This window comes from Chiloscyllium plagiosum, chromosome 18 (genome assembly GCF_004010195.1).
Source record: "Chiloscyllium plagiosum isolate BGI_BamShark_2017 chromosome 18, ASM401019v2, whole genome shotgun sequence".
In the NCBI taxonomy this organism is placed as follows: Eukaryota; Metazoa; Chordata; class Chondrichthyes; order Orectolobiformes; family Hemiscylliidae; genus Chiloscyllium; species Chiloscyllium plagiosum.
The window spans coordinates 60,611,733-60,633,850 of record NC_057727.1 but is presented as its reverse complement, the minus strand read 5'-3'; the positions used below and the strand labels follow the sequence as shown (position 1 = coordinate 60,633,850).

General features: G+C 41.8%; 1 protein-coding gene across 1 annotated transcript in view; it reads left to right on the top strand.

Annotated features, from left to right (window-relative positions):
* The window catches only part of ift122 (intraflagellar transport 122 homolog (Chlamydomonas)), a 139,422-nt gene that overhangs the window by 58,173 nt on the left and 59,131 nt on the right, over positions 1-22,118 (top strand). The window contains exon 12 of the mRNA XM_043708443.1: positions 5,521-5,658. Within this exon, the coding sequence (XP_043564378.1) occupies positions 5,521-5,658 (138 nt within the window). The remainder of the gene's footprint in view (positions 1-5,520; positions 5,659-22,118) is intronic.

The following is a 22,118-nucleotide window of genomic DNA, read 5'->3' as shown; positions in this document are numbered from 1 at the left end:
AGTGTTGGAGGCTGAGGGATGACCTTATAGAGGTTTATAAAATCATGAGGGGCATGAATAGGATAAATAGCCAAGGCCTTTTTATCAGGATAGGAGAGTCCAAAACTACAGGGCAAATGTTTAAGGTTCAGTTTAGGCTTAGGGTTTGGGTGCGATCCGGTGGCTCTGTGGTTAGCACTGCTGCCTCAATGCACCCGGGAACTGGGTTCGATTCCAGCTGGCTTTCCTCCAGGTGTTTCAGTTCCCTCCCACAGTCCAAAGATGTACATAGTATTCAGGGATGTGCAGTCTAGATGGATTAGCCATGCAAGTTTATAGGTTAGGGGATGAATCTGGGTGGAGGTGGGCGGCACAGTGGTTAGCACAGCTGCCTCACAGTGCCAGAGACCCGTGTTCAATTGCCGCCTCAGGCGACTCTCTGTGTGGAGTTTGCACATTCTCCCCGTGTCTGCATGGGTTTCCTCCGGGTGCTCCAGTTTCCTCCCACAATCCAAAAATGTGCAGGTTAGGTGAATTGGCCATGCTAAATTGCCCATAGTGTTAGGTGAAGGGGTAAACGTAGGGGAATGGGTCTGGGTGGGTTGCGTTTCGGTGGGTCGGTGTGGACTTGTTGGGCCAAAGGGCCTGTTTCCACACTGTAAGTAATCTAATCTAATCTAAAAAAATTCACTTCAGAGAGTCAGTGTTTGGACTAGATAGGTAGAATGGCCAGCTTCCACAATGTAGGGATTCTATGATTCTATGAATGGGAAAACATTTAAAAGGGATCTGAGGGATGCTTTCACGCAGAAGAGTGATGCATGTAGGATGAGCTCCAGAGGAGGAGGGCAATACAATTACAATATTTAAAAGGCATCATTTATTACACAAATAAGAAGGGTTGAGAGGGATATGGGCCAAATGCTGGCAAATGGGATTAGATCAGTTTTGGATATCTGATCGGCATGGACGAATTAGACTAGAGGGTTTGTTTCTGTGCTGTATTACTTTAAGTGGTTCAAATCCCATTTGCTCCGAGATGTCTCATAACAGAATTTCCAGGATGTTGCTGGATATGGAAGGTTTGAGTTAAAAAGGAAGGCTGGATAGGATGGGACATTTTTCTGTGAAGCATAGGAGGTTGAGAGGTGACTTGGTAGAAGTTTATAAAATAATGAGAGGTATAGATAGAGTTGATGGTAGTTGTCTTTTCCCTAAGATGAGGAATTTCAAAAACAAAGGGGTACATTTTTAAGGTGAGAGGAGAGAGTTTTAAAATGACATAAGAGGCCATTTTTTACACAGAGGGTAGTTGCATGTGGAATGAACTTCCTGAGGAAATGTAGATACGGGTACAATTACAACATTTAAATGACATTTGGATGGATACATGAATAGGAAAAGTTTGGAGGGATATGGGCCAGAAGCAGGCAGGTGGGACTAGTTTACTTTGGGACTTTGTTCGGCATGGACTGGTTGGACCGAAGGGTCTATTTCCGTGCTGCATGACTCTATGACTCATATGTGAACATGTTGATTAGAAATAACTATAAATGTAAGCAATCACTGCTAATGCTTCAGCCACTGTTGATGTGTGTCAATTGGCAGCTGGTTTTGCCACAATAGTGACTACAAAGTAACTTACTTACTTTGGAATAGCTGTGTGAGGAAGATTTGCTTGTTCTTTGATTTTCTTTTCTGTTACAGTAGATATTAAACATCTGATAGATTTGAAAGGAGCGTGATTTTATTATAACAGAATTAACTCACTCCAAGGACAGGCAGGCTCCTTCTATTCTACTGCAGTCACATGTTGGGTGCACCTAAGCTTTCTGAGAATCCTTGCCCTCCAACTTTGCCCTCAGACTGCCAGCCAAAACAACCAAAATTAAGACATCACTGTGTGAGGAACTGCAGGTGGAAACTCCTGTCATACCACTCTGTAGCACATTGTGTTTACAACACCCAAATACAGTACACATGCTGTGCAATCTGTTTCTTAATAACCTCATACACTTGTCCTTTAGTTTTAAAATACCAGACTCTTTTTCTTCATATGTTTATGATATAGCCCATTTTCTTATTGCCAAAATAATGTAATAATAACAAAAGTGTCTACATTCAAACTCCTTGGCCAGATCCAGATACACAAGGAGAAATTGCAAAATTAAAAATTTGTTATACTGTGATTGTATTTGGGTTGCTCTGGAAGTGATATATTTTTCCATATATAAACCCGTTTGCTTTCTGTTTTAGTAATGCTCTCATGCCATTAGTGACTATGGCCTAACACACACCACCATGTGTGAGTCTAAACAATGAAAGCTAACAAGCTATCAACTTGGGCAAGCATCAGAAATCAGCCCTGCCCTTACCAAATGCCAACACAGATTAGTTTCCAGGCAGCGTCTCTTAAAACAATTAGTAAGGAACATCCAAGCTGATTTTCATCACCCCTGTCCTAACCAATTGCTCCAATTAGAAATGTGTGGGTTAATTATAGGAGCTAAACTTTTGCCTCAACAAAAACCAGCTAACCCAGCGAGGGGTCAGGCTGAAGTCTATATGGTGCTTCTCTACACACAATGCATTTACTGGTCTTTGTCTTTAACTTTTAAATGCTTGTCCTGTAGGTTTAGAATGCTGAATATTTAAAAATTATAAGTGACAGAACATATGGGAACATGAAGTAATTTCATATTCACTATATTCTAAAATGACAAAATCAAATCTGAAAGTTGTTACAAATTGTCTCTCTCGTTGAAATGTCAATCTGTAGTTCTAGACAAGGTATGAAAATATGTTCGCACCATGCCCTTGAAGGTTAATAGCTAAACTGGGTCAATCACTAGACACTGAATTACATTACCATGTCTGAAAACCTCTCAGATCTGTTTCACAGCTGGGAAGCATAAAGTGACATATTGAATGCCACATTTGGAGTGATTTTAAAAGGCAGCCGAAACTGAGCTGAAGGGATTTGGTGAAATAAGAGGCTCATTGTCCATTCTCTCATATGAAGGGTCTCTTTATGGCAAGGTAGGAAGGGATAGCATTATACTCATGGAGTCGTGCCCTAGTAAAGGTCAGGAGAAAGAAAATGGAAAAAGTTTTATGTATCCCCACTTTTACAAAATGGAATTAGCATTTGAAGTAAACTTTGTGACTTTGAATTTGAGGGGAAAGTTCATTTTTAATTTGCTTGTTACAGTTAAAAAGTTACTTTATATTTCTCCTCTTCCCCATTTTTAAGGTGAATCTGCCTTGATTATTTATTTCATTCACTTACTGCATCACGGTTCTGAGCTTAGAGGAAAGATTGGCTTTTGGTTGACTCTCTCTGACAGAAACTTAGTGTGAAGGCAGCATATTTAGATTAGAATTGATCCGAAAGTTCAAATTTACAAAGAATTTTGTGAGCAGTGTAGAAACTGAAAGTAAATTATTTTATAGAGTTTTGGGCATCAATTAAACCATTTGCCATTTGAATTTGAGCTGTTGTGTCCATTGGATTAGAACATAGAACGTTACAATGCAGTACAGGCCCTTTGGCCCTCAATGTTGCGCCAACCTGTGAAATGAATCTGATACCCATCTAACCTACACCCTTCTATTATTATCTGTATGTATTCCCAATGCCCATTTAAATGCCCTTGACATTGGCGCGTCTACTACTGTTGCAGGCAGGCTGTTCCACGCCTGTGCTACTCTCTGAATAAAGAAACTAACCCTGATATCTATCCTAAATCTCTCACCCCTCAATTTAAAGCTGTGTCCCCTCATGTTAGCCTTCACCATCCAAGTAAAAAGGCTCTCACTGTCCACCCTGTCAAACCCTCTGATTATCTTATATGTCTCAATTAAGTTACCTCTCAACCTTCTTCTCTCCAACGAAAACAGCTTCTGTTCCCTTAGCCTTTCCTCCATACCAGGGAACATCCTAGTAAATCTCCTCTGAACCCTTTCCAAAGCTTCCACATCCTACCTATAATGCGGTGACCAGAATTGTATGCAATATTCCAGGTATGGCCTTACCAGTGTCTTGTACAGCTGAAGCATGAGCTCGTGACTCTGAAACTCAACCCCCCTACCAATAAATGCCAACGCACCATATGCCTTTTTAACAACCCTACCAACCTTGGTGGCAACTTTCAGGGATTTATGCACCTGGACACAGAGGTCTCTGTTCATCTACACTGCCAAGAGTTTTACCATTAGCCCAGTACTCTGCATTCCTATTATTTCTTCCGAAGTGAATTACCTCACACTTTTCTGCATTAAACTCCATTTGCCACTTCTCCACTTCTGCATTTTAACTATGTCCCTCTGTAACACACTACATCCTTCGACACTATCCACAACTCTGCCTACCTTAGTGTTATCCGCAAATTTACTAACCCATCCTTCTATGCTCACATCCAGATCATTTATAAAAATGACAAACAGCAGTGGCCCCAAAACAGACCACTAGTAACTAGTAACATTTCTCATCAACCATCTTTCACCTAGCCAATTTCTGATCCAATTCGCTAAATCAGCTTCAATCCTGAAACTCCATATTTTGTGCAATGGCCTATCGTGTGGAACCTTATCAAACGCCTTACTGAAGTCCATATACACCACATCAACCACTTTATCTTCATCCACCTGTTTTGTCACCTTCTCGAAGAACTCAATAAGGTTAGTTAGGCACAACCTACCCTTCACAAACCATGTTGACAATCTCTAATCAAATTATTCCTTTCCGGATGATTATAAATCCTATCTCTTATAATCTTTTCCAACACCTTACCCAGAACCAAAGTAAGGCTCACTGGCCTATAATCACCAGGGTTGACTCAACTTCCCTCCTTAAACAAGGGAACAATATTTGCTATCCTCCAGTCTTCTGGCACTACTCCTGTTGACTATGATGACACAAAGATCAAAACCAAAGGCTCTGCAATCTCCTCCTGGCTTCCCAGAGAATCTGAGAATAAATCCCATCCGGGCCAGGGGGTTTATCTATTTTCAGATTTTCCAAAATTGCTAAAATCTCCTCATTGTCAACCGCAAGCCCATCTAATCTAGTAGCCTGTACCTCCTTATTCTCACTCTCATTGCCCTTTTCCAATGTGAATACTGATGAAAAGCATTCATTAAGTGCTTCCCTATGTCCTCAGATTCCACACATAACTTTCCATTACTATCTTTGATTAGCCCTAATCTTACTCTGGTCATTCTTTTATTCCTGATATACCTATAGAAGGCCTTAGGGTTTTCTTTGATCCTATCCGTCAACAACTTCTCATGTCTCCTCCTGGCTCTTCTTAGTCCTCTCTTTAGGTCTTTTCTGGCTAACTTAGGTAGAAATTAGGTTCCACTAGGACCAGGAAAGAAGTTTGCCCCAGTTGAGACTTCTAAGTGTTATGTTCTGCTTGGACTGTGTTTAATCCAGATTTTGAGCCTTGCGCAGTTAAATTAAATTGGGTACTTTTCAATTGATGACACTCTTGCCAGCCATTTGCAACTTTATTAATGCCTTCTTTATGTCCCATGTAGGAAAAGAGATTGCAGTGCTTGTCATTTAGTGGTGTGAAGGAGAGAGAATGGCTCATGGAATCACTTATTCGCTATATTAAGGTCATCGGAGGACCATCAGGAAGAGAAGGCCTGTTAGTTGGTCTGAAGAATGGTCAGGTACTGTTAATGCAGCACATTTTTAATAAGATTATAGGGGACCTTTTTTTTTTACCCCTCAGCTTTACTTTATATCACTGAGTTGAATGGAATAATAATTCTGAGATTGTTGCTTTACATCTTGGCTGAATTATATCAGCTCCTGTGGAGATAAAAGCCCAACCATTTGCATTTGTTTTCAGTAATATTTTTATGATAGGCACGATTGAGAAAGAAACATATAACACACTTAATGTTTGAGCAAGATGATTTAATGCTGAATCATTGGCAAAGTTCAATTTGCATTAAACTGGAAGGGAGAGTATCGCTATTTTCACTTCTTTCCAATTTGATGGATCACTGCTTTCCAATTTGATGGATCACTGCTTTCAGATAACTATACCCCACTGGACAAGGCAAATTGATTCTTGAAGCTCCTGTGGTTTATTAAAATTAGCAAGATTTCAAGAGCAAGTTTGAACATAGGATGGGACACCAGAGAAGGTAGAAAATTTGAAGCAAATAATTGCATACGAGTTTAGAAAAAATGTGTTCCTGTACTTAGCTTTATCACTGGGGAAGACCCAGAACACAGGAGGAGAGGTTTTAACCAGGAGGAGAAAACTAATAAACTCCTCTAGCCCCTCATCCATTCCAGATTCTTTCATGTTCTCTGACTCATCCATTGTCTCACCCCACTTTCACCTTGCTTACACTTATTCACATTGGCCTTCCCTACATCATCTAGCCTTTCCTGTCTTTTGTAGTTCCGCTTTCTAGTGTGTCAATATTTTGTAACACTCTTTACGACCTCTAATCACTTTTGTGCCATCTGGCCCCGTTGACACCTTCCTGCATCCTGTTTCTAGGTTAGGCAGTCAGTCTGCATCCCTGCAGTTGGATGGCTCAGTGCCATATTTGTTACAAAATCGTAATTAACACAAAGAGCATGAATGAGTAAATGGAAAATGATGATTCAAAATAGAAATTTAAGACTTTTTTTTTAATGCACTTTAAGGTTTTTGTAATAAATGTAAAATGTTGGTCCTAAGGAATGCAATATTTTCACCACTGCGGTCAGCGAATCAAGCATTAAACTCATCTGTCAGACACAGCGTAGCTTAGAGACCGACTGAAGTTATATGTACTCAAGCCATGCTATATCGTGAAGTAAGTGACTCTGAGATGAGCAAAAACTTAAGTTCAGTTGGTTAGTCTAGAATCATGTACCATTTCTTTACCGTGGGCTTTCTTTTTCATCACAATATATTGATTGCTTTCAGAAACATAAGGGGCCAAGAATGTAATATTATCACAGTGGTGAGCACTGCTCTTTTTTGAGCTCTGTAGAATTATTAACCACTATACAGCACATTAAGCCATCAGACATTTGGCAAGCTACTCAGAAAATGCTGGTGTTAGAAATCGGATTATCTCATAAAATCCCTACAATTTGGAAGAGGGTTAGATGTAGGTTTGCTCGCTGAGCTGAAAGGTTCATTTCCAGACATTTTGTTACCTTACTAGGTAACATCTTCAGTGGGCCTCATGCGAAGCAATGCTGAAAATTCCTGCTTTCTATTTATGTTTCTCAAAACTCGCTGGAAGAGGGTTATTCAAGCCTATAGAGTACGCACTGATCCTCCAAAGAATATCCCACCCAGACCTCTATCAATCGACCTAGCTTGCATATCCCTAGATGCTACAGGACAAATTAGCATGGCCCATCCATCCAACCTGCACATCTTTGGACTGTGGGAGGAAACCGGAGCACCTGGAGGAAACCCACGCCGACACTGAGAACATGTGAACTCCACACAGACAGTACCCAAAGCTGGAATCGAATCCGGGTCTCTGGCACATTGAGGCATAAGTGCTATTATTTGGCCAAAATGAAATGAAAAGGAAGACAACCTTTTGATTAACAAGTTTGAGAGTTTCTCCAATGACTGAATATTTAGGATTCTCTGCTTACACAACTTGATTTTTAACATTGCATATCCTAGAAGTGGCTGCCAACCACTTTGTCACCAAGTGTAAATGCATGCCAGCATTTTAAACTTGACATGAAAGGTATCCATAGCAGGTTAGCACATACCTCGATTTGAAATATAGGTTCCGCTGACTACAGAAAAAATGTATTGTAGATGCTGGGAATCCAAAATAAAAACAGCAAAATCTGTTAATACTGACAGAACAACCAATGTCAGTTGAGAATGAAATAGAGGATGGAATCTTATAGGGGCCTGAATGACATGGATTATGGTAAGAAAAGTGATAAAATCACGCAAGAGGTCCAATGAGGACTGTCTCGAAATTGGGAGCAATTTGCTGCATTTTTAAACTCCGTTCTGAATGTGGAGGCGAGATTTTCACTCCACAGTGGTGAGTTGCCTATTAATAGGGATTATTACTTGTTAACAATCTTATTAACTGCACATCTCACCTAAGTGATGTGCTGATTTCTATCTTACCATCTGCAGTAGGCAAATAAGATGCCAGGAATTCCCAACATGGAAAGTCAGAATGGCTGTCTGGCAATTTCAGCTGACTGTGAAGAACCTCTGTTTTATTCACCACATAACAGCATCTCAAGGCACAACCCATGGGCACCAATCACACACATCTCTTGTCCATGGACATTAGCATTCAGTATTTGCCAACTCTTCAGCATCCTCAGGCACCTCTCTGATCCACTTGCAGGATGCCTAGGAAGTTGAGACGTGCATGGCATTGAAAGGCTGCAACAAGGGCATTTTGTGCCGAGGTCAGGCACCCAGTTCATACATTGGACCAGGCTACATCTCAGGGCTAATAGTTACAATGTTTGAAAGATATTTGGATAAGTACATGAATGAGGGAGGGATATGGCCCAAATGCAGGCAGGTGGGATTAATTTAGTTTGGAATTATATTCTGCATGGACTGGTTGAACTGAAGGGTCTGTTTCCCTTCTGTATGACTCTATGCTCCCTCACTTAATGCCCACCTGGAAGCTCATCATATCCCTGCTTTTCTTTGCCTGCCTTGCCATGCCATTTAGTACAGTCTCACAACCAAGCAGCTGGCCTTGCTAGTCAGGAGTCTGATTGAAGGGGGCCCACATCTTGCTGTGCAGCATAGAGACATGTCAATTTCATACCTACCCCATATGCCAGCAGCTTATGTGACAAGCATACTTAAGAAATGTTGGGAGTACTTATTTATAGTCAAGAGCCTCCTGGCTTCAAAGTGAGGAAGTAGTGTATGACTGTAGCTGGTATGGTTACCTCGTATGTCCAGGGTTGAAGTGGAAAGATGGGCAGGCGTAGGCCCATATAGATGGACAGGATGGGGACATGGGAAGGTGTGAAGCCTTTGGGTTTCATTGGAATGGCTCCTGGTAGGGGGATCTTAATATTCAGTACCTCACTGACATGTAGGGGTGGAAACTGAAAACCATTGCCCAAAGCACAGTTGCTATCGCCTTCCATTGTGCTGGAAATTAAGACTATGCATTAGCTGAGAGGGATGTACATGGGTTAGGGTAGATATTTAATGAGTTGAATTTGGCCTCACAGAGAGACAGCCTCCGTAAAACTCAATGAAACAGACGCTGAGCCAAAAAGGCATAAGATTTAGCCTGGAGTTAATTTTTCAAGACTGACAAAAGGTCATGAACCTGAGACAGTGAGTCGATATTTCTGTCTCCACAGATGTTGTTTGATTTACTGAGTAATTCCAGCTTTTTTTTGTTTTATGGCAGCATCTTTACTATCTGTTTAAAATTGACCACATTTAGATTAGATTAGATTAGATTACTTACAGTGTGGAAACAGGCCCTTCGGCCCAACAAGTCCACACCGACCCACCGAAGCGCATCCCACCCAGACCCCTACATTTACCCCTTCACCTAACACTATGGGCAATTTAGCATGGCCAATTCACCTGGCCTGCACATCTTTGGACTGTGGGAGGAAACCGGATCACCCGGAGGAAACCCGCGCAGACACGGGGAGAATGTGCAAACTCCACACAGTCAGTCGCCTGAGGCGGGAATTGAACCCGGGTCTCTGGCGCTGTGAGGCAGCAGTGCTAACCACTGTGCCACCATGTCACCCATGTAATATAATAGTATCTGTCTAGGCTACCACTAATCTTAAATCATAGAATCTCCATTGAGTTCACACTGCCCTTCGAAGAGCATCCCACTTAGATCCATCATGCTACCCTGCATTCCCTATGGCTAATCCACATAGCCTGCACATCACTAAATACTAGGGGCAATTTGGTATAGCCAATCCACCCAATCTGCACATATTTGGACTGTGGGAGGAAACCAGAGCACCCAGCAGAAATCCACACAGACACAGGGAGAATTGTGTGCAAACTCCACACAGATAGTTGCCTGATGGTGGAATCACTGAGCTAGTAGTGTTAATCACTGAGCCATTGTGCTGCCCAGTATAGTTAGGTCATCTATTGAGTTGTTACCTGTATTGCTTGAGGCTAACAATGCTAGTCAGCATTTATCTATTGTTTAAAGAGGAATGGAGACATTCAACAGCTTGGAGTGTGTGAACAGCATGGGAGGAAAAGGAATCATCAAGCTGTGTTGCAGCAGATGGAGAGACTGTAGTTGTTTATTATCATTAAATATTCAATTTCAGCACATATGACTTAAAATAGATCGCACAATTAGTTTAAAGAAATGTCTCAATACAGAACTGTAAACTAATAAAATAGATACCATATTAGAAAAGTTCAGTAGTGTCATTGCAACACAACATAGGAAAATCATCAAATGGTTGCAACACTAAAACAGACCATTTGGCCTGTTGAGTCTGGACTGACCCTCTTTGATCCCAAGCCACAACTCTTTCTCCACGAGCTTGCTCTTCAAAAATGCTCCCTTCAAGTGCTTAACAGTGGAATCTGCTGAAAATAAATGCTTCATGTCACCAGTGGCATTTTTGCTGGTCATCTTAAATTGTTCTCTAGTTCTTGACCCTTCTCCAATGAGAGCAATTTCTCCCAATTTGCTCTGATTTGTACTTCCCAAACTATTTTCAAATCAACCCTACTTTAATATCGAAAATTAAAGTGAGCCCAGACACCAACAAAAACAAGGCTGAAGTAAAACAGCATAATAATAATCACAACTCCCTGACCTTTACTATTGTCAGTGAGCGCGATAGGAGCAGATGGTATGGGAAAGTATTTAATTGACGGAGGGGGAATTACAGTGCGATTAGGCAGGAATTGAGGCACCTAAATTAGGAACAGCTGTTGTCAGGAAAATGTGCAACAGAAATGTGGAGATTGTTTAGGAAGGACTTGCTGATAATGCTGGATAGGTTTGTCTCACTGAGTCAAGGAAGGGATGGTAGGGTGAAGGAACCTTGGGTGACAAGGGATGTGGAACATCTAGTCAAGAGGAAGAAGGAAACATACTTAAAGTTGAGGAGGCAAGGATGAGACTTTAGAGGGTTACAAGGTAGCCAGAAAGGAACTGAAGAATGGACTTAGGAGAGCTAGAAGGGGACACGAGAAAGCTTTAGCGGGTAGGATTAAGGAAAGCCCTAAGGCATTCTACACTTATGTGAGGAACAATAGGATGGCCAGAGTGAGGGTAGGGCTGATCAGGGATAGTGGAGGGAACTTGTGCCTGGAGTCGGAGGAGTTAAGGGAAACCCTTAACGAATACTTTGCTTCAGTATTCACTAATGAAAGGGATCCTATTGTTTGTGAGAACAGAGTGAAACAGACTGATGTGCTCAAACAGGTTGATGTTAAGAAGGAGGATGTGCTGAAAATTTTGAAAACATAAGGATAGATAGGTCCCTTGGGACAGACAGGATATACCCAAGGTTAGTACAGGAAGCAAGGGAAGAGATTGCTGCACCTTTGGCGATGATCTCTGCATCCTCACTGTCCACTGGAGTAGTGCCAGATGATTGGAGGGTAGCAAATGTTCAAGGAAGGGAAAAGGGATACTCCTGGGAATTACAGACCAATCAGTCTTACGTTGGTGGTTGGCAAATTATTGGAGAGGATTCTGACAGACAGGATTTACAATTACTTGGAAAATCATAGTTTGATTACAGATAGTCAGCATGGCTTTGAGAGGGGCAGATCATGCCTCACAAGCCTTATTGAATTCTTTGAGGATGTAACAAAACTGATTGATGAAGATAGAGCATGTGATGTTACATGGATCTTAGCAAGGCATGTAATAAGGTTCCCCATGGTAAGCTCACTTAGAAAGTAAGGAGTCATGTGGTACAGGGAAATTTGGCTGTCTGGATACAGAAATGGCTGGCCCATAGAAGACAGTGTGTGGTGGTAGTACATGGAACATATTCAGCTTGGAGCTCTGTGACCAATGGTGTTCCACAGGGATCGGCTCTGGGACCTCTGGTCTTTGTGATTTTTATAAATGGTTTGGATGAGGAAGTGGAAAGGTGGGTTAGTGAGTCTGCGATGACACGAAGGTTGGTGGAGTGGTGGATAGTGTGAAGGGCTGTTATATGTTGCAATGGGACATTGCCAGGATGCAGAACTGGGCTGTGTAGCAGATGGAGTTCAACCTGGAAAAATGTGAAGTGATTTATTTTGGAAGGTTGACTTTGAATGCAGAATTACAAGGTTAAAGGCAGGATTCTTGGCAGTGTGGAGGAACAGAAGGATTTTGGGGTAAATGTCCATAGATCCCTCAAAGTTGCAACCCAAGAATATTGGGTTGTTAAGAAGGCATATAATATTTTGGCCCCCATTAGCAGAGGAATTAAGTTTTAAGAGTCATGAGGTTATGCTGCAGCTCTATAGAGCCCTGGTTAGACCACATTTGGAATATTGTGTTCAGTTCTGGTTACCTCATTATCGGAAGGATGTGGAAACTTTAGGGTGGGTGCAGAGGAGATTTATTTGGATGCTGCCTGGACTGAAGGGCATGTCTTATGTAGAAAGGTTGAGGGAGTTAATGCTTTTCTCATTGGAGCAAAGAAGGGTGACTTGATAGAGGTGTACAAGGTGATGAAAGGCATGGATCGAGTGAATTGTCAGAGACTTATTCCCAGGGCAGAAATGGCTATCACAAAGGGCATAATTTTAAGGTAATTGGAGGAAGGTTTAGGAGAGATGTCAGAGGCGGGTTCTTCACACAGAGAGTGGTGGGTGCATGGAATGCACTGCCAGCAGTGGTAGTAGGGTCAGAGACATTAGGGACATTTGAGCGACTCTTGCAAAAGTACATAGAAGATAGTAAAATGAAGGGTATGTAGGTTAGTTTGCTCTTCAAGTAGGGTAAAAGCTTGGCACAACATCAAGGGCCGAAGGGCCTGTACTGTGCTATACTGTTCTATGTAATAACCTTTAGTATAAAGTTCTTAAAGATAATGTAATATGAATACACATGTAATACGGAGAATTTGTAATGTGAACCTTTGGCGACTGGATCACTGAATCATGTCTGTTTCTTCAGGAGCATCTGACATATTAATGAAATGTATAATGACTGCACAGTACAAATGGTCAGTGCTGCCACAGTTTCTCAGTGTCCAAAGCCAGCAGTTTGTCTCATAATTGGTCATTTGGACTGCTGGGATGATGTAAAGGGCAGGGAGAGTTTATTTCCCATGACCCCAGTTGAAGTCATGATCCACACATTGGAACCCGTTTGTCTAGTTCCTTCTCAATTCTGAACACCTCTGTCCAATCTCCTCTCAGGCTTCTTCAAAGATGATAACCTCAACTTCTCTAATTTTCCTTACCTCTAAAATTATTTATCCCTGCAGTTATTCTTAAACCTTTTCTCATGAAGCCTTCTCTAAAGTGTTCATGTTCTTTATAATTCTAGTGCTTAGAATTGGATACTGTAGTTTTAGTTAAAGCATGGTTTTATACTTGTTCGTTGTACCCTTTCTCACGATTTCACTTTTTGCCTATCTTTATAAAGCCCAGGAAGCTTTTTAAACACTTTCTCAACCTGCCCTCTCACCTTCAGCAATTTATGCTCACATACCCCTAGGTCTCTGTTCCTGCACCCTATTGAAAGTTGTACCCTTTATAGATATTGCAGCCTACTCCTTCCTACCACTGTACATTCCAGCAACAACAACTCATAATGTTTGAGGAGAAAGTGAGGTCTGCAGATGCTGGAGATCAGAGCTGGAAATGTGTTGCTGGAAAAGCGCAGCAGGTCAGGCAGCATCCAGGGAACAGGAGAATCGACGTTTCGGGCATAAGCCCTTCTTGAATTCCTGAAGAAGGGCTTATGCCCGAAACGTCGATTCTCCTGTTCCCTGGATGCTGCCTGACCTGCTGCGCTTTTCCAGCAACACATTTCCAACTCATAATGTTGTAAGGCTTAAAGAAGCTTCACAGTAGCATTAGAATAAAGAATGTCATTGAGTCACATAAGAATGTATTAGGTCAGGTGATAAAAATATTTGTCAAAAAGGTAGGTTTTAAGAAGTGTCTTAAAGGAAGAAAGAACAAAGAAAATTACAGCCCAGCAACGGGCCCTTCGGCTTTTCAAGCCTGAGCCAATCCAAATCCATTGTCTAAACCTGTCGCCCAATTCCTAAGATCTGTATCCCTCTGATCCCCACCTACTCGTGCATCTGTCCAGACACATCTACTGTGCTTGCCTGTACTATCTCTGCTGGCAACGCGTTCCAGGCACCTACCACCTTCTGTGTAAAGTATTTTCTGTATGTGTCCCTCTTAAACTTTTCACCTCTCACCTTGAAAGCATAATGTCTCGTTATTGAATCCTTCACCCTGGGAAGAAGCTTATCTCTATCAACCCTGTCTATACCCTTCATGATTTTGTAGACCTCAATCAGGTTCCCCCCTCAATCTCCTTTTTTTCTAATGAAAACAATCCTTACCTACTCAACCACTCTTCATAGTGCGCATTTTCCATACTAGGCAACACCCTCGTAAACCTTCTCTGCACCCTCTCCAAAGCGTCCACATCCTTTTGGTAATGTGGCAACCAGAACTATACACTGTATTCTAACTACGACTGAACCAATGTCTTGTACAATTTTAACATGACCTGCCAGCTCTTCTCTGTCTGATGAAGGCAAGCATACCATATGCTTTCTTGTCCACTGTATTCACCTGTGCAGCAACCTTCAGGATACAATGGACCTGGACTCCCAGATCTCTCTGCTCATCAACTTTTCCCAAGGCTCTTCCACTTACTATATAATTCGCTGTAGAATTAAGACTTCCCAAAATGCATCACCTCACATTCGCCTGGATTGAACTCCATCTGCCACTTCTCCGCCCAACTCTACAGTCTATCTATATTCTCCAGTATTCTTTGACAGTCCCCTATGCTTTCTGCTACTCCAGCAATCTTTGTGTCATCTGCAAACTTGCTGATGATACCAACAGTGCCCTCTTCCAGCCATTTATGTATATCGCAAACAACAATGGCCCCAGCACTGATCCCCATGGAACACCACTGGTCACATTTCTCCATTTCGAGAAACTCCCTTCAACTACTACTACTCTGGCTCATGTTGCTCAACCAGTCCTTTATCCACCTAGCTCGAACACTCTGCACATCATGTGACTTCACTTTCTCCGATAGTTTACCATGGGGAACCTTATCAAATGCCTTACTAAAGTCCATATATATGACATCTACAGCCCTTCCTTCATCTATAAACTTGGTCACTTCCTCAAAGAACTCCATTAAGTCGGTAAGGCACGATCTCCCTTGCACAAAACCATGTTGCCTATCACTGATAAGCCCATTCTTTTCCAGATATAAATAGATTTTGTCCCTCAATACCTTCTCCAGCAACTTTCTCACCACTGACGTCAGGCTCGTTGCTCTGTAGTTACCTGGAATATCCCTACTACTCTCCTTGTATAGGGGGACAACATGAGCAACCCTCCAGTTCTTCGGCACCTCACCTATGTTTAAGGACGCTACAAAGATATCTGTCAGGGCCCAAGCTATTTCCTCTCTCGTCTCCCTCAGCAATCTGGGATAGATCCCATCCAGTCCTGGGGATTTGTCCACCTTAACCTCTAGCCTACCCAACATATCTTCCCTACTTATTCAGTGTGATCCAGAGTAATCAAACTTCTATCTCTAATTTCAACATTCATCATGTCCCTCTCAGTGAACACTGGTGCAAAGTAATCATTCAAACTCTCACCCATTTTCTCAGGTCCGATACACAGCCTTCCTTCCTTATCCTTTAGTGGACCAATCCTTTCTCTAGTTACCCGCTTGCTTCTTATATAAGAATAAAAGGCTTTGGGATTCTCCTTAATTCTGCCCGCTAAAACTATTTCATGATCCACTATCCTGCCTACCTGCGACTCCATTTTCAAGGAAGTATAAACTTGCACTGGAAGGTCTTTTTGTTCAGTAACACTCCCCAGGACCTTACCATTAGTGGGCGGCATGGTGACTCAGTGGATAGCACTGCTGCCTCATAGTACCAGGGTCCCAGGTTCGATTCCAGCCTTGGGTGACTGTCTGTGTGGAGTTTTCACATTCTCCCCATGTCTACGTGGGTTTCCTCCGGGTACTCCGGTTTCCTCCCATGTTCCAAAGATGTGCAGGTCAGGTGAATTGGCCATGCTAAATTGTCCATAGTTAGGTGCGTTAGTCAGAGGGGGGTAGGTTACTCTTCGGAGGGTGGGTGTAGACTTGTTGGGCTGAAGGGCCTGTTTCCACACTGTAGAGAATCGAATCAAATCGAATCGAATTAAATGTATAAGTCCTGTCCTGATTTGCCTTTCCAAAACACAGCACCTCACATTTATGTAAATTAAACTCCATCTGCCACTCCCCAGCCCAATGGCCCATCTGATCAAGATTCCGTTGTACTCTGAGGTTAGCTTCGCTGTCCACTATACCATCTATGAGCTTACTAACCGTACCTCTTATGTTCACATCCAAATCATTCATATAAATGATGGTTAGATTCTTTGCTGTTGCAGAACATAATTGACTCATAGAGATCAAATAAAGCAGTGATCCTACTACTGACTCCCGAGGAACCTCACTGTGTGTTTTCCTCCAGTCAGAAAATGCCATTTCATCATGTTGTTTCTGATTTGGTATCCACACTGTCACTGTCCCTTTTAGTGTAAGGGCTTCAAATTGAGCTGGGAAGCATATTATTTGAGACTTCAATTATCCTTGGAAGTCCATGTACACCCTATCAACCACGTTACTGTCATTAACTCTAAATTACCTAACAAGACAACTTAATTAAATACCATCTATTTTTAACTAATCCATGCTGTCTTTCCTTAATTAATTCACACACGTCCAAGTAATTGTTAATTTTGTCAAGGATTACTGTTTCTTAGAACTTCCCCACTACTGAAATTAAACTGAAAGTGCTTGGTTTATCTATGCATTCTTGCCCAGTAAAAGAGTGTAACATTTGCATCACTCTAGTCCTTTAATATCAAGCCAACTTTGCTTGGACAGTAACAAACACTACATCGGACAGACAGGCAGAAAACTAGCCACCAGGATATACGAACACCAACCAGCCATTAAAAGACATGACCCACTATCACTGGGTATCCTTACATACCAACGAAAAAGGACACCACTTTGACTGGGACAACACATCCACCCTCTGACAGGCTAAACAGAGACATGCACAGGAATTCCTAGAGGCCTGGCTTTCAAACCAGAACTCCATCAATAAACACATTGATTTGGACCCCACTTACCAACCTCTGAGAGGTTGAAAACAAACATTAGAGCTCAGCAAGCAAACTTACAACCTGAACCTCAACCTGAGCTACAAATCTTCTCAAAAATCGCAAACAGATAGTACCCTTGACAGCTGTGTCCACAGCCTCTGCTGAACTGAATCCATTGGTGGAGTTTAGAGCTCAGCAACACATATAGAATGACATTATCTTGAATGACTGTGTCAACAAACCTTGCAGATCTGCATCTGTTAGTGGGAGTTAGAAGGCATTTCGGCATTCCTTGGGACTTCCATTGCACAGCTATGCCAACAAAACTTCCAGAGATAGATAAATTAAAATGTTTAAAATTACTAAAAGAGCTTGTGCACGAGTTCAATTTTGAAAGCAATGAAACAGATGTCTGAACAGCCATTCAATTAAAAGATTAGATCAAAGGCAACATCTGACACAGCTAAATCTGAATATCAATACTGCCCAATGCATGAGAGCATTTTATCTCTTGGATAATATAGAGTCATAGAGATGTACAGCATGGAAACAGACCCTTCTGTCCAACCCGTCCATGCTGACCAGATACCCCAACCCAATCTAGTCCCACCTGCCAGCACCTGGCCCATATCCCTCCAAACCCTTTCTATTCATATACTATCCAAATGCCTCTTAAATGTTGCAATTATACTAGCCTCCACCACTTCCTTTGGCAGCTCATTCCATACACATACCACCCTCTGGGTGAAAAAGTTGCCCCTTAGGTCTCTTTTATATCTTTCCCCTCTCACCCTAAACTTATGCCCTCCAGTTCTGGACTTCCCCCACCCGAGGGAAATGACTATGTCTATTTATCCTATCCATGCCCCTCATGATTTTATAAACCTCTATAAGGTTGACCCTCAGCCTCCGACGCTATAATGCATCTGAAATCTTTTGGATTTTCACAATACTATCAGTTAAATGGTCACTTGCTGATTAAGAACACACCTCTATTGTCAATCACTGTATTAAAAATGTATCTTATACAGTTTTTTTCAGTTATGACATTAGAAGTTGTCAACATCTTTGACTTACATGTCAAAGGTTCCTGACTCCAGACTAGTATTTCCCCACAGCAGATGTGACAGATGTCTTCTGCTATTTTAAGGAACAAGTGGCCAAAGTTTTGAAAATAATAGCCACAATGGCATCCACTGTTCCAGTCATTGGAAAGATTTCCAAGTTTACCATTTTTTTGCTCTTTTCCTCATGAACTGGGCGGCACAGTGGCTAGGTTGTTAGCACTGCTGTCTCACAGCGCCAGGGACCCAGGTATGATTGCACCCTCGGGTGACTGTGCGGAGTTTGTACATCCTCCCCATGTCTACATGGGTTTCCGCTGGGTGCTCTGGTTTCTTCCCACAGTCCAAGGTATGCATATTAGTAGATTGGCCATGCTAAATTACCCATAGAGTTCAAGGATGTGTAGGTTATGTGCATTAGCCAGGGGAAATGCAGGGTTACAGGGATAGGGTAGGGGAATGGGTCTGGGTGGGATGCTGTTTGGAGGGTCTGTGTGGACTTGTTGGGCCGAATGGCCTGTTTCCACACTGGAGGGATTTTATGTTCTATTCTATGTTTTAACTGTAGGCTGTGCCTGTAAATCTGATAAACATGCCACAATGCTGATTGTCTAGGCCATTTTGCATAGGATTTGATTGATTTGATCCAGCCTTTGTAAGATGTCAGTTTCAAGGTATCATCTAATTTGATAAATCTCACTAATAATTTGCCTTTCTAGAACTGTTTCTCGAACCATATCTATGTCTTTTAGTACTCTGAGTTCTAACTATGGTAAATGTAAAACAGAGATTAACCTTGCTTGCCCTCCCCTTGCCAAATCAGATATATCTGTTCTCACGTGAAAGTAAGTGTTATCTTTCTGAGATATTCTTCATATGGTGTCTCTTCAGACCTAGCAACTCTGCCGCTGAACCCTTTCTACTACATTAATCATTGAATCATAGAATCTCTACAGTGTAGAAAGAGGCCGTTTGATCCATCGAGTCTGTGAAGGGCATCCCACCCAGACCTAGCCCTCCTCACCCTATCCTCATAATCCCGCATTTGTCATGGCCAGCCCACCTAACTTGCACATATCTGGACAGAGAGGGGAAACCGGAGCACCTAGTGGAAACCCATGCAGACAAGGGGAGAATGAGCAAACTCCACACAGACATACCAAATCTGGAATTAAACCTCGGTCCATGACACTTTGAGGCAGTGCTGCTGATCACTTAATATCCTTTGTATTTCTGTAAAACTGTTCCAGGTTGTGTATATATTTGCAAATTTGATCTTGAAGCTCAGAATTCCGTATTTTCGGAGATTCAGTATATCCCATTTCTCCATGTCCACATTTTGCTAGCTGAAATCTTGATGCTGTCTTCACTTGTCTATAGATTGACTTCCTTAAGATGATTTCTTCTTTGTGTCTGGATTTGTAAATATAAGCCCAGTCTGTCTTGGTACTGAAGCCCTGTTCAAATGGAATTTGCTTATTTATCTTGTCTCTGAAAAATTGACTCAATCTGTATCTCGTTTATTTCATCTGTCACTTCTCTGGAGACCTGTGGGCAATCGTTTGTCAAATTTGCTTTGGTAACATCTTGACTGGGGCTATGTTAAGCTCTCTAATTTCCTTTAATGAATCCTTAATTTGCATATTACAAATTATCATGTTTCTGCAGTCATGATTTGGAGATGCCGATGTTGGACTGGGGTGTACAAAGTTAAAAATCACACAATACCAGGTTATAGTCCAACAGGTTTATTTGGAATCACTAACTTTTAGAGCACTGCTCCTTCAGATGGTTGTGGAGTAGAAGATCGTAAGATACAGAATTTATAACAAAAGTTTACAGTGTGATGTAACTGAAATTATATATTGAAAAAGACTTGGATTGTTTGTTAAATCTCTCATCTGTTAGAATGACTATGTTGGTTTCAGTTCTTTCATATGTAAGTCGCAGAACCTTTTTTAAAGTTGCATTCTCAAGTGAACTTTAACAATTGGTGTCATGTCGTCCCAGATAATGCATTTAAGGTGTGATGTGTGTGTGAGACTGTCTGTGCCTTAATGTTCAGACTGATCATAATCTTAAAAAAATGGAGTTACAGGATCTTACATGGATTCATGCAGTTTTTGAGCAAAATAAAATGTAATTCTGCAAGTACAAATTCACTCCACAAATTATGTGTGTGTGTGTGTGTATGGTGGGGGATGGGGGGGAGAGTTATGAGTGTCTGTGAGAGAATGTGTGTATGTGTATATGTGTGAGTGTCAAGGAATATAAATCTGAGAGGGTATGTGTGAGTTTGGGAGTGTATGTGTGAGCGTTTGAGAGAGAGCTTGTGTATGAGAGAGAGTCTGTGTGAGTGTATGGGGCTGTAGGTGTGTGTGTGCATATATGCGCTTCTGTGTGCGTGTGTGTAGTGCAGTGGGATCACCTGTAGTGTGACATGAACCCAAGTTCCCGATTGAGGCCATCCCTATGAGTACTGAACTTAGCTATCAGCGTCTGCTCTGCCACTTTGCACAGTGGTTGAATGGACACCGCACAACAGTCGGTCAACACTTCAGTGGTTCGGGACATTCAACCTCAGACCTTCGGGCGTCCATCCTCCAAGGCGGACTTTGGGACAGGCAACAACGCTGAGAGGCCGAGAGGAGGCTGACAGCCAAGTTCAGTTCCCATGGGGATGACCTCAACTGGGATCTTGGGTTCACGTCACACTAGAGGGGACCCCACTGCACTATATATATATATATATCACACATGCACACACACACAGATATGCACACTCCTACACTCACAGACACTCCTACACACAGATATACACACAGCTACAGACACGCGCATACAATCACGCGGACCCTCTCTCATACACAAGCTCTCTCTCATACGGTCATACATACTCTACTGCACTGACATGCACACATGCACCTTCTCACAGACTTATACCCCTTTACACTCACACACATACACGCACTGTCTCACAGACACTCATAGCCCCTCTCCTCACACACACACCCACATGCACACACACACACACACATATATAGGTTTTTGGGGTGAATTTGTACTTGCAGAATTACATTTTATTTTGCTCAAAAACTAATGAATCCATGTAAGATTCTGTAAATCTTTTTTAGATTAGAATCAGACTGAACATTGAGGCACAGACAGTCTCACACAGGGCACCTCACACCTTAAATGCATTGTCTGGGCCGACATGATGCTAATTGTTAAAGTTCACTTGAGAATGTAACTTTAAAAAAGTTCTGAGATTTAAACATGAAAGAACTGAAACCAACAAGTTTATTCTAAAAAATGAGAGACTCAACAAGCAATCCGGGTCTTTTTCAATGTATAATTTCAGTTACATCACACTGTAAACTCTTGCTATAGAATCTGTGTCTTATGATCTTATATTCTACAACCACCTGATGAAGGAGCAGTGCTCCAAAAGTTAGTGCTTCCAAATAAACCTGTTGGACTATAACCTGGTATTGTGTGGTTTTTAACTTCCTTGACAATGAAGTTTGAAGTTCCTCAGCTAGAATTTTCTTTCTTCTAAATTGGTACAGCCTTCGCATGACTCCATCAGCATACAAATAATACTGAATGGTGAAAGTTATCACATAATTGCTACAGTACAAAAGGAAACTATTGTGTTTGGCAAGTCTGTGCCAAATCCTAGTGCCATTCCCCAGATTTCTCCTTGGAATCTTGTACATTATTCTTTCTCAGGTAGAAA